General features: G+C 52.3%; 1 protein-coding gene across 1 annotated transcript; it reads right to left on the bottom strand.

Moving 5' to 3' along the window:
* Nucleotides 1-12,683: 12,683 nt before the first annotated feature.
* Nucleotides 12,684-14,197, bottom strand: CUNH11orf68 (chromosome unknown C11orf68 homolog). The gene has a single exon (XM_017857337.1). The coding sequence runs from the start codon at nt 14,089-14,091 to the stop codon at nt 13,336-13,338; it is 756 nt and encodes a 251-aa protein (XP_017712826.1). The 5' UTR covers nt 14,092-14,197; the 3' UTR covers nt 12,684-13,335.
* Nucleotides 14,198-15,083: the final 886 nt, after the last annotated feature.

Below are 15,083 nucleotides of genomic sequence, written 5' to 3' on the forward strand. Positions count from 1 at the left end.
CCTACCGGGTTCAAGTGATTCTCCTGCCTCAGCTTCCTGAGTAGCCGGGATTACAGGCATGTGCCACCATGCCCGGGTAATTTTGTATTTTAGTAGAGACGTGGTTTCACCATGTTGGCCAGGCTGGTCTCGAACCCCTGACCTCAAGTGATCCACCCACCTCAGCCTCCCAAAGTGCTGGAATTACAGGCACCAGCCACCACGCCCGGCCCATTGCCCATTCTTAATTTTTTTTTTTTTTTTTTTTTTTTTTTTTTTTTTTTTTTTAGATGGAGTTTTGCTCTTGTCACCCAGGCTAGAGTACAATGGCACAATCTCAGCTCACCGCAACCTCTCCCTTCCTGGTTCAAGCGATTCTCTTGCCTCAGCCTCTTGAGTAGCTGGGATTACAGGAATGCTCCACCACACCTGGCTAATTTTGTATTTTAGTAGAGATGAGGTTTCTCCATGTTGGTCAGGCTGGTCTCGAACTCTAGACCTCAGGTGATCTAGCCACCTTGGCCTACCAAAGTGCTGGGATTACAGGCATGAGCCACTACACCTGGCCAATTGTTTTTTTTTTTTTTTTTTTTCATGTTGAGTTCTTTTTATATTCTGGATACTAAACCTTTATCAGTTATAAGATTTTCAAACATTTATTTTATTTTGTAAGTTGTCTTTTCACATTCTTGAAAATGTTCTCTTTTTTTATGAGATGGAAAAATGTTCTTTGATGCACAAAATGATGCATGACTATTTTTTATGAAGTCCAATGTGTCTTTTTGTTGTTGTTGCTCATGCTTTGGGTGTCTAATATAAAAATCCATTGCCAAATTCGAGGTCATGAAGATTTACTCCTGTGATTTCTTCTAAGAGTTTATAGTTTTAGCTCTTAGATTTAAATCGTTGATTAAATTGAAGTTAAGCACACATACAGTAAAGTGCACACATCAGTGTGTTCAGCTTAATGACTTTAAAATAAGTCATTATGTATTATTATTATTATTTTGAGACAGAGTCTTGCCCTGTTGCCCAGGCTAGAGTGTAGTGGCACGATCTCAGCTCACTGCAACCTCCGCCTCCCGGGTTCAAAAAATACTCCTGTCTCAGCATCCTGAGTAGCTGGGACTACAGGCACACGCCACCATGCCCGGCTAATTTTTGCATTTTTAGTAGAGATGGGGTTTCACCGTATTGGTCAAGCGGTCTCGAACTCCTGACCTCAGGTGATCCATTCGCCTTGGCCTCCCAAAGTGCTGGGATTACCAACGTGAGCCTCCACACCCCACCTTATTTATTATTATTTTTAAGACAAGGTCTCACTCTATCTCCCAGGTTGGAGCACGGTGGTGCTATCACAGCTCACTGCAACCTTGAACTCCTGGGCTCAAGCTATCCCCCCACCTCAGCCTCCCAAGTAGCTGGGACTGCAGGTCTGGCACCATGCCAATTATTTATTTATGTCTTTATTTATTTATTAGTAGAGAGGAAGCTGTTGCCCAAACTAATCTCAAACTCCTGAGCTTCAGTGATCCTCCCGCCTCGGCCTCCCAAAGTATTGGGATTACAAGTATGAGCCACCAAGCCCAGCCTCAATGACTTCTGCATGTATATAAACCCATGTAATTACCACCCTTATCAGGATGACGTTTTTAGCAACTCAGAAGGCTCCTCTGAGTCACACTTCCCACACATAGGTAGCCACTATTCTGACTTCTGTCATCATAGATTAGTTTTGCCTGTTCTTCAACTTCATGTACATTTGACCATATGGCATGTACTCTTTTGGGTCTGGCTTCTCTTACTCAACGTGTCTGTGGGATTCATCTGTGTTATTGAGTGACCTGGTAGCTTGGACTTTTCTGTTGCTGCGTCCCATTGCACAAATATTCCACAATCGGTCTCTCCATTCTCCATTCCCCTGCTGATGACTTGGGGTGCCTTCTAGTTTTGGACTGTTATGAATAAGGCTGCCATGAATATCCTTTTGGGAGCCAGCTGTATTCATTTCTCTTTGGCTATATGCCCGGGTTGGGAGGAATTGTTGGGTCATATGGTTGGTGTACATTCAGCTTGAATTGATTCTCTCTACCAGTGCTGCAACATGGATGTACCATTTTACATCCCACCCATGTTGTTCAGTGGGTAACAGTTCCAGTTGCTCCACATCTGGAGATGATTTTTTTTTTTTTTTTTTTTTTTTTTTGAGACAGGGTCTTGCTCTGTCACCCAGGCTGGAGTGCAGTGGTGTAATCTCAGCTTACTACAACCTCTGCCCCCCAGGCTCAAGTGATTCTCCTACCTCAGCCTCCCAAGTAGCTGTACAGGCACCTGCCACCATGCCCGTCTAATTTTTATAAATTGTAGAGACGGGTTTTCACCATGTTGGGCAGGCTGATCTCGAATTCCTAACCTCAGGTCATCTGCCCACCCTGGCCTCCCAAAGTGCTGGGATTACAGGCATGAGCCACGGCACCTGGCCTGGAGATGACATGTTAATTCACTTCTACAAAGATTTATTTTCCTTGGTCCTGGCCCCATCCTCTCTCCCCTGAATGCTCTCCACGGCTTCCAGCTCAGCACTTCCCACCCAGCAGCCTGAGGGATTGTTTTAATCATGAAAAATTTTAAGAGTCTGAGCATTTCACTATCAGACTTGGACCTACCCCAGCTGTGGCACCTTTGGAATTGCTACCCAGGAAGGCCCGAAGCCTGGGAAGGGGTGGGCTAGGGGTGCTTGGCGTACCCCATGTTCTTTTAGGTTACATGCTGCTTGGGAGGCTTGAGGGGCTAAGAGGATAACACTAGTGGCTCTTGCTCATTGAACTCTGATGAACCAGACGCCATTCCAAGTAACATGTTTAATCCTCACAGCAACCCTGTGAGAGAGATGGTATAATACACCCATTTTACAGATCAGGAAATGGAAGCACGGAGAAATTAAGCAACTTGCTAAAAGCCACACAGTGAGGAAGGAAAGTGTGAGGAATCCAGACGCTCGCAAATCTGGTGGGACTTGGCCAAATTCACAGGCTTTTCCTTCATAGGTACCTGCTTACTCTCCGCCCCAGGCTGCTAGACCGAGCCCCTCACCTTTGCACAGACGACTCCCTCTGCCCAAGGAACCTCCCTTGTCCCCTCACCTGGCTGACTTTTATGCTGCAGCTTTCAGTTTCCCCACCACTTCCTCAGCAAGGTCGTCTACAAGCCCAACCCAGGTGAAATCCTTTAATCTCTTATGCAACGAGCAATACAGTTCCCTCGTGCAATGAAGGACATTCATTACCTTTTGTTTTTGTTTTTTTTTGAGACGGAGTCTCGCTCTGTCGCCCAGGCTGGTGTGCAGTGGTGTGATTTCCGCTCACTGCAAGCTCCACCGCCTCCCGGGTTCATGCCATTCTCCTGCCTCAGCCTCCCGAGAAGCTGGGACTACAGGTGCCTGCCACCACGCCTGGCTAATTTTTTTGTATTTTAGTAGAGACAGGGTTTCACTGTGTTTGCCAGGATGGTCTCGATCTCCTGACCTCGTGATCCGCCCGCCTCAGCCTCCCAGAGTGCTGGGATTACAGGCGTGAGCCACCGCGCCCAGCCAGGACATTACCTTTTTTTTTTTTCTTTTTGAGACGGAGTCTCGCTCTGCCACCCAGGCTGGAGTGCAGTGGCCAGATCTCAGCTCACTGCAAGCTCTGCCTCCCGGGTTTACGCCATTCTCCTGCCTTAGCCTCCGGAGTTGCTGGGACTACAGGCGCCCGCCACCTCGCCCGGCTAGTTGTTTTTTTAATTTTTTTTTATTTATTTCTATTTTTTTAGTAGAGACGGGGTTTCACCGTGTTAGCCAGGATGGTCTCGATCTCCTGACCTCGTGATCCGCCCGCCTCGGCCTCCCAAAGTGCTGGGATTACAGGCTTGAGCCACCGCGCCCGGCCGACATTACCTTTTATTCTCCCTGTTCGGAATAATGTTTGAAGGTATTGCATTTTGGAGATGGATATGCGTGTTTCTGTATATATATCTATATCTGCATCTACCAAGTTGATGGCCATAAAAAGGGGGTGTGGAAAAGAAATTATTTTATTTTATCATATTTTATTTACTTATTATTTGAGACGAAGTCTTGCTCTGTCACCCAGGCTAGGGAGCAGTGGTGTGATCTTGGCTTACTGCAACCTCTTCCTCCTGGGTTCAAGCAGTTCTCCTGCCTCAGCCTCCTGAGTAGCTGGGACTACAGGCATCTGCCACCATGCCCGGCTAGTTGTTTTTTTTTTGTATTTTAGTAGAGACAGGGTTTCACCATGTTGCCCAGGGTGGTCTTGAATCCTGAGCTCAGGCAATCAGTCCACCTTGGCCTCCCAAACTGCTAGGATTTGAAGGGAGCCACCACACCTGGCCTGGAGAAGGAATTGTTTTAAAACGTTGTTTTTATTTTTTATGTTGCTTTACACTAAAAACATTTAATTGCATTTCTTGTTCGACTAGGTAATACATTAAAATATTTTAAAATTCAAAAGTTACAAAAGGGGGAGAGTGAGAAGCCTCCCCTCCACAGTAACCAGTTTCTTTTGTATTTTTTTTTTACCAAGAGGGTAGCCTATCTACATCCCGTATCATTTCTTGCTTTTTGGTTTTCTTATTATCTTGGAAGATCTTTCACTGAGTATATATAGATCTGCCTTGCTGAAAAGAAAAATCTGGCCGAGCACTGTAGTACACGCTTATAATCCTAGCACTTTGAAAGGCTGAGGCAGGAGGATCACTTAAGCCCAGAAGTTGGAAGCTGCAGTGAGCTGTGATCAGGCCACTGCACTCCAGCCTGGGCAAGAGTGAGACCCTGTCTCACGAAAACAAAAACAAAAGCTACCTCGTCGAGGTTTATCTTACATTCAGTAGAATGCACGCTTTGTTAATGTGCCAGTTGTGTGTATACATCTGTGTAGCCACGTTCCAATCCAGATACAGAACATTTCCGTCCCCCTAGAAAGTTCTCTCCTGCCTCTCTGCAGTCGATTCCCCCACCCCAGGAAATCACTTAACTCATTTATGTTATCATCGATTAGTTTTGTCTCTTGCAGAATTTCATATCAATTGAATCGTTCGCCACATGCTCTTTTGTGCCTGGCTTGTCTCCCACTGCACAGATGTACCACAGTTTCTTTACCCATTCTTCTGAATTAACTGAACTAAAAGTTGAATGGAGTCAGATATTGAGGAGGTAGGGATGATTAAAGACTTAGTCCCAGGCACGTGGTGGCGGGTGCCTGTAGTTCCAGCTACTCAGGAGGCTGAGGCAGGAGAATGGCGTGAACACGGGAAGTGGAGCTTGCAGTGAGCCGAGATGGTGCCACTGCACTCCAGCCTGGGCGACAGAGCGAGATTCCATCCCAAAAAAATAAAAGACTTGGTCCCAGGCCAGGGGCGGTGGCTCACGTCTGTAATCCCAGCACTTTGGGAGGCCGAAGGGGGTGGATCACTGGAGGTCAGGAGTTCAAGACCAGCCTGGTCAACATGGTGAAATCCTGTCTCGACTAAAAATACAAACATTAGCTGGGTGTGGCAGCGCACTCCTGTAATCCCAGCTACTTGAGAGGCTGAGGCAGGAGAATCACTTGAACCCAGGAGGCGGAGGTTGCAGTGAGCTGAGATTGCGCCACTGCACTCCAGCCTGGGTGATAGAGTGAGACTCTGACTCCAAAAACACAAACACACACACACACAAACAAACAAACAAAAAACAAAACAGCGACTTGGTCCTCCTGGCCACAAGGCACTTTCATTCAGCCCAGAGAGGCGGTCAGACACTCAGACTAGTCCTGGTGCTAAGGAGACGGTGCTGCAGGGAGGAGCCAGAGTGCCAGGGCCATTACTGGAGCCCCAGGAAGGAAGAGTTCTTTCCAACTGTGGTGGGGGTGGGAGAAGCCTTCCTGGCAGAGGAGAACTGGGGAGAAACATTTATAGAAAGTGGGGCTCCCTTTCCCTCACCAGCCACCTCTCCAGCCCAGGACTGTGGGACGAACATCAAAGACACAGCTCCAGCCTGGCTGGGTCTCTAGTAGTTCATTAAATGACGTCATTATGTGACTTCAGGTCAGTCTCTTTCCCTCTGGGAGCCTCAGTTTCCCCTTCCTGCAGATGAGGTTTACATACTGTGGACCCTGAAACTAGAGGTTTCCATGGAGATGGCAGGGGCTGGGATGGGGTTTTGGGCCTCTCATCCTTGCTTCAGTAAGCGCCATTCAGCAGGCAGGAGGGGCTCTGGAAGTGGACGTCTTGGGTTTGAATTTCAGTTCAGCCACTTCCTGGCTGGGCAAGCTGGGGAAGCTGGGCAATTCCCTAACTTCTCAATGCCTCAGTTTCCTCCCTTGTAAAGAGGATGCTGGCTGGGCGCAGTGGCTCTCACCTGTAATCCCAGCACTTTGGGAGGCTGAGGCGGGTGGGTCACCTGAGATAGCAAGTTTGAGACCAGCCTGACTAACGTGGAGAAACCCCGTGTCTACTAAAAATACAAAATTAGCCAGGCGTGATGGCGCACACCTGTAATCCCAGCTACTCAAGAGACTGAGGCAGGAGAACTGCTTGAACCCGGGAGGCAGAGGTTGCAGTGAGCCAAGATCATGCCATTGCACTCCAGCCTGGGTGACAAGAGCGAAACTCTGTCTCAAAAAAAGAAAAAAAAAAAAAAAAAGAGGATGCTAATAATCTTACCCGCTTTTCACAGTTGTTGGGGAGTGACTGATATGGATGGACAGTGCTGAGCATGGCACCTGTACAGTAAGGGATGGATAAATGTTAGTGAGAATTTTCTTGCTGTCTTATTTTGTGCTTTATGGGCAATTTCCTCTGAAGGGCGATGTCAGGGGCGCTGCTGTCAGTGCCCAGGATGGATCTGCCTGCTCCGCCTGGCCCCTTAAGTTTCTTGGAGTGGCTCCTGCTTCCTGCAGACCCAGGCTCAGACAGTTGGAGCCTGTCACCCAGTTCTTAGGTTCCCCCTAACTCCTCAGACCTGGGCCATACCCCAAGCCCAGGTGCCAGCTCCTGCTCTAGGCCAGGAGTGGTATGAAACACCCATCCTAGATGAAAGGCTGGCAGGCCTGGGCTGGGCCAATAAACCACCCCACCCATCCTGGGAGGACCTCTGGGCACCGGTGTAAACTGAGTCATGGGGGGTGAGGGGGTGAGTCACACAGCCTGGAAGTGGGAGCCAAATGGGACAGAGCTCGCCTGTGTGGGGTCCCTGGCCCCATCTCAAACAGTCACAACTCTCAGCCCACCTCCGACACCCATCAGGCCCCTGGCCCACCGCAGAGGTGAGCGGGGCCAGACCAGGTTCCCAGAGGGTGGGAGCCTGGAGGCTGGACTCCCAGCACGCACGCATGTGTCTGTGTGTGAGTTTGTGTCATGTGTTGTGAGGGGCGGGTGGCAGACCGGAAAGGGAGGCTCTGACTCGGGAGGAAAGGATGGATTGGGGTTTGGAAAAGAGTCAAAGCCCTGGAGAGATTTTGGCGGGAATGCTTCGCTGCCCTCTCCTGGCCTCTGAGGGTTGGGCTGATTTTCCTGCCTCAACCAGCTTTCTCCCTTTAGGGGAGGGAGGAAGAGGAGCTGGGGCCTGGTGGGTGACCTCCGTGTCCTCTAGGGTATACAGAGGGCAGAGTCGGTCGGAGGAGGGAAGATCCCCAGAAGCCAGTTTAGACTTCATCCCAGAAAGGTCTTTCCCCTCCGGGCCGGAGCTGCTCAGGGACCAGGGACAGAGCTCCCTGCGACGCGGGTGTACAAGGACTCCTGGGAGTTGTGCAGGCCCCAGAGCATTTCTAGCCTTGACCTTGGCCAAGTTGCCAAGTTACTTAACCTCTTTCTGCCTCAGTTTCCTTATCAGTAAAAGGAGGAGGTCTGTGAGGACCATAATGAGTTAATGCATCTGAACTGCTTAGGGTGTGCCTGGCACAGAGTAGGTCTATATACAGGTTTGTTTTTTTTTTCTTTTTCCAGACAGGTTTGCCAGGCTGGAGTGCAGTTGCTGGATCGTGGCTTGCTGAAGCCTTGCTCTCCCAGGCTCAAGCGACCTTCCTCCCTTAGCCTCCTGAGTGCTGGGAGTATAGGAATGTGCCACCATGCCTGGCTTTGTTTTGTTTTGTTTTGTTTTGTTTTTGGTAGAGATGGGAGTCTCACTGTGTTGCCCAGGCTGGTCTTGAACTCCTGGGCTCAAGCAATCCTTTCGCCTCGGCCTCCCAGACTGCTGTTATTATAAACATGAGCCACCACACCTAGCCCATGTTTACTTTTACTATTTGAGCCTGTTTTCTCATCTATAAAATGGGTGAGAAAGGACCCCTGAGGTGGCCCTTGTCCAGTTTTCTCTCTGGTCCCAGTCTCTGGTTTTATTCCCTGGGAAGTTGCCCCCTAAGCCCTGTCACCCTGCCTGACTCTATCTCCCTGGCATTTTCCCAGTAAGCAAAGGAGGATGGGGTTGGTGGGCTTCTCAGCTGGGTGTCCTCAGGTTTACCCCTGGTGCCTGGGGGATGTGTGTCAGAGGAGTGGGGAGTTTCCCTCCTCAGATGAATCAGCTGTGTGACCCGAGCCTCATCCCTGCCAGAGCCCCTCCCAGCCGGCAAGAGTGGGGCGCAGCTGCCCTACTGGGAAAATCCCCCAAATCCTGCCAAAGCTCCTGCTGAAGCGTTCTCCCGACTCAGCTGATTCAGTCCTCTTTGAGTCTGCCTGAGTTCCAACAGAAGTACAAGTCGGGCAGATTCTCTCCTTCCTTGGACAGACCCTCTGGAGCCTCCTCCCTGGGATCTGGGGTTTGCAGTATGTGGGAGTGGGAGGAAAAGGAGTTGGGGCGGGGGTTCTTTACCTGGCCTCAGTCACCCTTCCCCTGGTTTTTTTTTTTTTTAGACAGAGTCTGGCTCTTGTCGCCCAGGCTGGAGTGCAGTGGCACGATCTCGGCTTACTCTAAACTCCGCCTCCCAGGTTCATGCCATTCTCCTGCCTCAGCCTCCCGAGTAGCTGGGACTACAGGCACCCGCCACCAGGCCCGGCTAGTTTTTTGTATTTTAGTAGAGACGGGGTTTCACCGTGTTAGCCAGGATGGTCTCGATCTCCTGACCTTGTGATCCACCCGCCTTGGCCTTCCAAAGTGCTGGGATTACAGGCATGAGCCACCGCGCCTGGCCCCCCTGGTTTTATAAAAGGAGTGGAGCACAGGACTTGTCCAAGTTTTCCCAGCACCCTCTGAGCTGAAAGCACTTCCCTGCTCCAAGGTAGGAAGGGGCCAGCCAAACAGGGCAGAACCCACTGCCAGCCTGAGGGGGTGGGTTTTGGAGGGCCATTGACCTGGCAGGGAATCAGTTCCCACTGTAGACCTGGAGACCCTTCTTGCCCAGTAGGTTTGGTCATTGCACTGTCTATGCCTCAGTTTCTTCATTGGTAAAAAAGGGACTTTCTGCTGGGCATGGTGGCTCATGCCTCTAATCCCAGCACTTTGGGAGGCCAAGGTGGGTGGATCACCTGAGGTCAGGCGTTCAAGACCAGCATGGCCAACATGGCAACCCAGGAGGAGGAGGCTGTAGTGAACCGAGATCATGCCACTGTACTCCAGCCTGGGTGACAGAGTGAAACTCTGTTAAAAAAAAAAAAAAAAAAAAGAGAGAGAGAGACTCAGCCGGGTGCAGTGGCTCACGCCTGTAATCCCAGCACTTTGGGAGGCCGAGGCGGGCAGATCACGAGGTCAGGAGATCGAGACCATCCTGGCTAACATAGTGAAACCCTGTCTCTACTAAAAATACAAAAAAAAAAATTAGCCGGGCGTGGTGGCAGGCGCCTTTAGTCCCAGCTACTCGGAGGCTGAGGCAGGAGAATGGCATGAACCCGGGAGGCGGAGCTTGCAGTGAGCCGAGATCGCGCCACTGCACTCCAGCCTGGGCAACAAAGCAAGACCGGTCTCAGAAAAAAAAAGAGAGACTCTCAGTTTTGGCCCAGCTTCTCTCTCAAGTGGTTCTGAAGACCCAACCTCCTGTGTGCTTTAGAAACGAGATCTTGAGTCCTTGCTGGGTCTCATCTGTCTTTGCAGTCCCCACCCCAACAGCACTTCGATAAAGTGGGGGTTCAACAGTACATAAGGTGCCCTGGACTTGGATGAACTGGGTTTGAATCTTGGCTCTGCCACTTACTTGCTCCATGACTTGAGCCAATTATTGAACTTGTCTGGGTCTCAGTTTCCTCTTCTGCAAAATGGCAATAATAATAGAGCCAGGTGAAACTTAGATGAAATCATGTAGGTAAACGCTTCGCCCTGTGCCTGGCTCTTGTTATGAATAGAATGAGGAAACTGAGACCCAGAGAGGGAGAGTGGCTTTCATTCACTCACTGATTTATTCAAGAATGTTTGGCTGAGTGCAGGGGCTCATTTGTAATTCCAGCACTTTGGGAGGATGAGGTGGTAGGATTGCTTGAGCCCAGGAGTTCAAAGCTGCAGTGAGCCATGATCATGCCACTGCACTCCAGCCTGGGCAGCAGAGCAAGACCCTATCTCAAAAAAGAAAGTTAATTTGGCATCTGCACTAGGCTGGGCCCTATGCCAAATGCTGGAGAACAAAGCATTGCCACTGTTCTGAAGGGATCTTACACACAGATGAGAGCAGCAGGCGGGCGGGAGCTGTAGGAGCCTAGGGGACATGCCTGCAACAGTTGGGGTGAGGAAGGATATGGAAGGATCTTGAAGAATTACACCTGAGCCAGTAGGTCTGCAACATGGCGCCAGCCAGGGAAGTGGGCGAGGGTAAGCCAACCAGAGGCTACAGCACCAGCAAAGGCATGAAAGTGAGAAAGGCCACCATGTGTGCAAGAAAGTCACACGCAGCTCAACGTTCTTGGACAAGGAGTGCGAAGCAAGGAGTGGAGACAGGATGAGGCAGACAGGTCCAGCAGGGGCTGGAGTCGCCAATTACCTCATTCATTCATGTAATAACTTACGGAGTCATTGTTCTGGCTGAGCACTGTGGTAGGCTCTGGGGACAGGGCTGAGATCTAGCCACTGTTCCTGCCTTCACAGAGCACAGTATGGGCATGGGGCTTAGGGGCCAGCAGGAGACGGACATCAATCAAGCCATTACACAAGTCACCACACACTCCGGCCATCAGGGCTGCAAGGCAGGTGCTCAAGCAGAAGGAACAGCCGAAGCCCAGGGTGTGTTGCCAGTGCGAAGAATAACAGATGGCTCCAGCAGAGTGAGCATGGGCAGAAAGGGGTGCCCCGATGGAAGCGGGGGACAGTCGATGGGCACCAGGTCACAGCCAGTGCAGGAGAGCGGACTCTATCCTGCAGACTGTGGGGAGCCATGGAAGGGCTTTTGGCAGAAGGACATGGCCACTCTGCAGGAGGGATCTGTTGACCTGGCTGTGGAGAATGGAGGAGGGACAAGAGGGTGGAAGTGGCTTGGGAGACAGTGGGGTGTGGGGTGGGGCAGGGCACAGCAATGGAGAAGGGCTGTGTGTGTGACACACTCAGCTATGGAAGAAGCCAGTGCCGTTGACCCCACTTGGGCATCTCTGTGGGATCCATGAGGTGCCTTGGCCCACTTTGGTGGAGTGCAAGGCCCTGGTGGCCCAAGGGAGGCAGAGCACCAGGCTCCAACTTGGAGACCACCCAGCTCTGGGGACTTCCCAAGGCTGGGCAGAGGGAGACTCAGCCCTGGGGAAGCTCAGGGTGGGGAGGAAGCTGGAGAGAGCACTAAGCCAGCATCTCATGACTCAGCCACTTCCACCCAGTCAGCCTGGTGGCATCTCCGCTCCCCTGCTCTAAATTCCGATTTGGTGAGACTGCTGGAGGCTGAGTCAGTCTCGGCACAGCACGAGAGCTGTCTCCCAAGGGGCTCCCTGCCAGACACCCTGGCCTCCAATCAAGGCCAGGGCCAGGCACAGGGCTGGAGAGATGGAGGGGTGCGGGAGCCAGGCTCCAAGGCTACAGCAAGTCCCAGCAGAGCAGGGCGGTCTACTGAGATCACATAAGTGAACATGCTTCGTGAGTTATGAAAAGCTGTTTTCCTCGGTGGGCTCAGGGACCTCATTGCCTGAGGAAGGGACTGGGATTCAAGTCCTAGCTCTGCCCACTTCATCGTATGACACTGAGAAAACTCCTTTCCCCTCTTGGCTTCAATTTCCTTGACCACAGAATGGAGCCAACATCTCCTAAAGAGGTTGTGAGAATTAAATTTAATACATATGAAAGCGCTTTGCAAACTGTCCAGTGGGCCCTATGACGGTCAGGATGGTAGGACAGTATGAATGGCGGGGCTTCCAGAGACTACCTAGGGTTGCACAGGTTGTTCACTGCACCAGGATGTCCAGCCTAGGGTGCCGAAATCCAGCCCATCCCATCCCATCCTCTGCTCCCCAAACCACGTACCCTGGCCTAGGACTGCCTGGGCTTGGTACCTTTCTCTAATATGCACAAATGTACCCTGAGGGCTAGCAGTGGCCCCTCAGACGTTCCTGGAGGGATCAACCCCTGGAATTATGGGAAATCTCTGAGAAACTGATTTGGGATGGAGGGGAAGTGGGGCTGGTTTTGTAGAGGTTCTTAGAGACAGGGCCTAGCCTCAGCAGTGAGGCACAACTTATTGCTGGGGCAGCTGTGGGGGCCTGGCCGGGTCAGTGGGGTAGTCTCTCCTGGCCCTGCCTCTCCCTAGCAACCAAAGCAGGTAACCACCAAGACAGTATTTTAAAAAACACTCAAGACACAGACCCAAGCCGGGTTTTATTGAAATGCCAGGAGCAGGCACATGTCAAAGTAGCCAAGGAAGGGGGGATGGTGGGACAGGCTGTGTGAGTTGGCAGGGATGCGCAGGCCTCATGTCCATGGTCCTGGCATCCCCTCTGCCAGGGGACAAGTAGACACAACTACCCTCCCCGCAAAATGGCATGCTCAGGCCAGTGGGGCCCCTACCCCTGGACCATGAAGGCTCCAAGGAGAGGGGCTGGAAGCACTAAGTTTTCTCCCTTGTGAGGGGGAAGGAAAGAAGGGGAGATGCAGGAGGAAGGGGAGGTATAGCAGGGATGAGCGTCCCCAGGAAGTCTCTCCTCCTAGGTGTCTGCACCCAACCCATGGTCCTGGGCAGTGGAGAGGAGCAGCACTACAAAGGGAGGCTGAGGGTTCATCCCTCAGGGAACCAGATTCCCCCAGCCTGGGGGGCTTGCATCAGCCCTGAACAGAGGTCAGAAGTTCAAGGGGACTGAAGATGCAGGTAGTTCCCAAGTGACCTAGTAGTCCCCAGAGCTGGGGGGCTTGTCCTTCATGGGACAAGGAGGAAGACAGGAGGATCCATCCCCAGCATGGAGAGGGGAGAGGGCAGTCTCCCCAGTTTGGCCCCTCTAGGTCAGTTCCACGTTGTTGGCACGGTCAAGCACTCGGGAGCCACGGGCACTGCCCCCAAGCTGGAAACGACTCTCATAGAGAGTGGGGCAGAGGTGCCAGCGGTTGGCCCGGTAGATGCCCAGGTAGGTGTAGACATCAGGCTTGTAGGTGAGCAGGCACTTAATGCCTGCTGCACGGATGGCTGAATCCGCCTCCAGTACACCCAAGCGGTCCGTGAAGTCGTCCGTGTAAACACAGATGACCTGGCGCCCACCCTCCTTGGCCCGTGGGCTCACCTTGGCTACCTGAAGCCGGCCTTCAACCACGGCCCGGGCAATGCCAGCCCAGGCATGGTCCAGCTTAAAGCCCGGTGCCAGATGCATAAGCCACTTGCCTGAGAGCACGTGGTGGGTGATGGCGAGCTGGCGCAGGGTGCCCGGTGTGATGGGCCGCCCACTGGTCTGCAGAGCTTCCCAGGCTGCCTGCAGGCCCTGCACATCCCCGGAGTTGGGGCTGTAGCCCTGCCCATACACTGCAATCCAGCCCACAGGCTCTGAGTTGGGTGAACCGGGGTCCCCATAGCGGGTAACTTGGGATGGTGGGTACTTGGCCAACCAGGCATCCAGCTCAGTGGCAGGCGTCGTGTGGGCATCAAACACTAGCCAGGGGTCCATGTCAGCCGCCATGGCCTCTGCAGCCAGGTGCTCAGCAGTGAAGCCATCCTCACGGCCACCTGGAGAGTCCTCCTCTTCCAGCTCCTCACCTGGTTCCATCCTGCTGTGAGGGAACTGAGTCAGGGTGGGGTCTGAGACAATAACTACAGGTGCCAGGCACTGGATTAAACTGTGGCCTTGGGTAAGAGTTACTGTCGATGCGCCTCAGTTGCCTCATCTTTATTTTTTATTTATTTATTTTTTTTTGAGACGGAGTCTCGCTCTGTCGTCCAGGCTGGAGTGCAATGGCCGGATCTCAGCTCACTGCAAGCTCCGCCTCCTGGGTTTACGCCATTCTCCTGCCTCAGCCTCCCGAGTAGCTGGGACTACAGGTGCCCGCCACCTCGCCCGGCTAGTTTTTTGTATTTTTTAGTAGAGACGGGGTTTCACCGTGTTAGCCAGGATGGTCTTGATCTCCTGACCTCGTGATCCGCCCGTCTCGGCCTCCCAAAGTGCCGGGATTACAGGCTTGAGCCACCGCGCCCGGCCTGCCTCATCTTTACAATGGGATAACAACTGTTCCTGTCCTGTAGATCCGCTATGAAAATTAGATGCCTGAGGAGTGAGCGCTCCAGAAGAGTTGCTGCAGTTATTACTATTCTCCTTGACTTACAGACAAGGAAACTGAGGCTCAGAGAGAAAGGACTTGCCCAAGGTCACACCTGTAGTGAGTGGCAGGGCCGAAGGGTGAATCCAGGCGTGGGAGCAACCGGCCCCAGCTACACCTCCCGGCCCTGCCAAGGCCCACCTTTTCCTGGCAGGTATCCGGACCGCTGGCATTTAATAGAGGAAGGCAAAGAAGCGCACGTTCGCGCAGCTCCCAAGGCCGGCTCTGCAGAGCCAGGCCTCCCGAGAAGGCGTTATCGGGCCCACTTAAAGACGAGGACACTGAGGTCCAGAGAAGGAACAGGCCGTTCCGAAGCCAATGGGGCGGTGCCCGGACTCGAACCTGGGCTTGTTAGAGCCTGCAGGAGCGCCAGGCTCCGGCCGTGCCGCGCCCGCCGCCATTAACGCCCACGGCCCGAGCGGTGCTCCCGCCCCGGCCCTGCCCC

Source organism: Rhinopithecus bieti, unplaced genomic scaffold (genome assembly GCF_001698545.2).
Source record: "Rhinopithecus bieti isolate Rb0 unplaced genomic scaffold, ASM169854v2 scaffold_44159, whole genome shotgun sequence".
In the NCBI taxonomy this organism is placed as follows: Eukaryota; Metazoa; Chordata; class Mammalia; order Primates; family Cercopithecidae; genus Rhinopithecus; species Rhinopithecus bieti.

Excerpts from the sequence above, each read along its gene's own strand:
- CUNH11orf68 (XM_017857337.1), bottom strand. The coding sequence starts at position 14,091 with ATGGAACCAGGTGAGGAGCTGGAAGAGGAGGACTCTCCAGGTGGCCGT.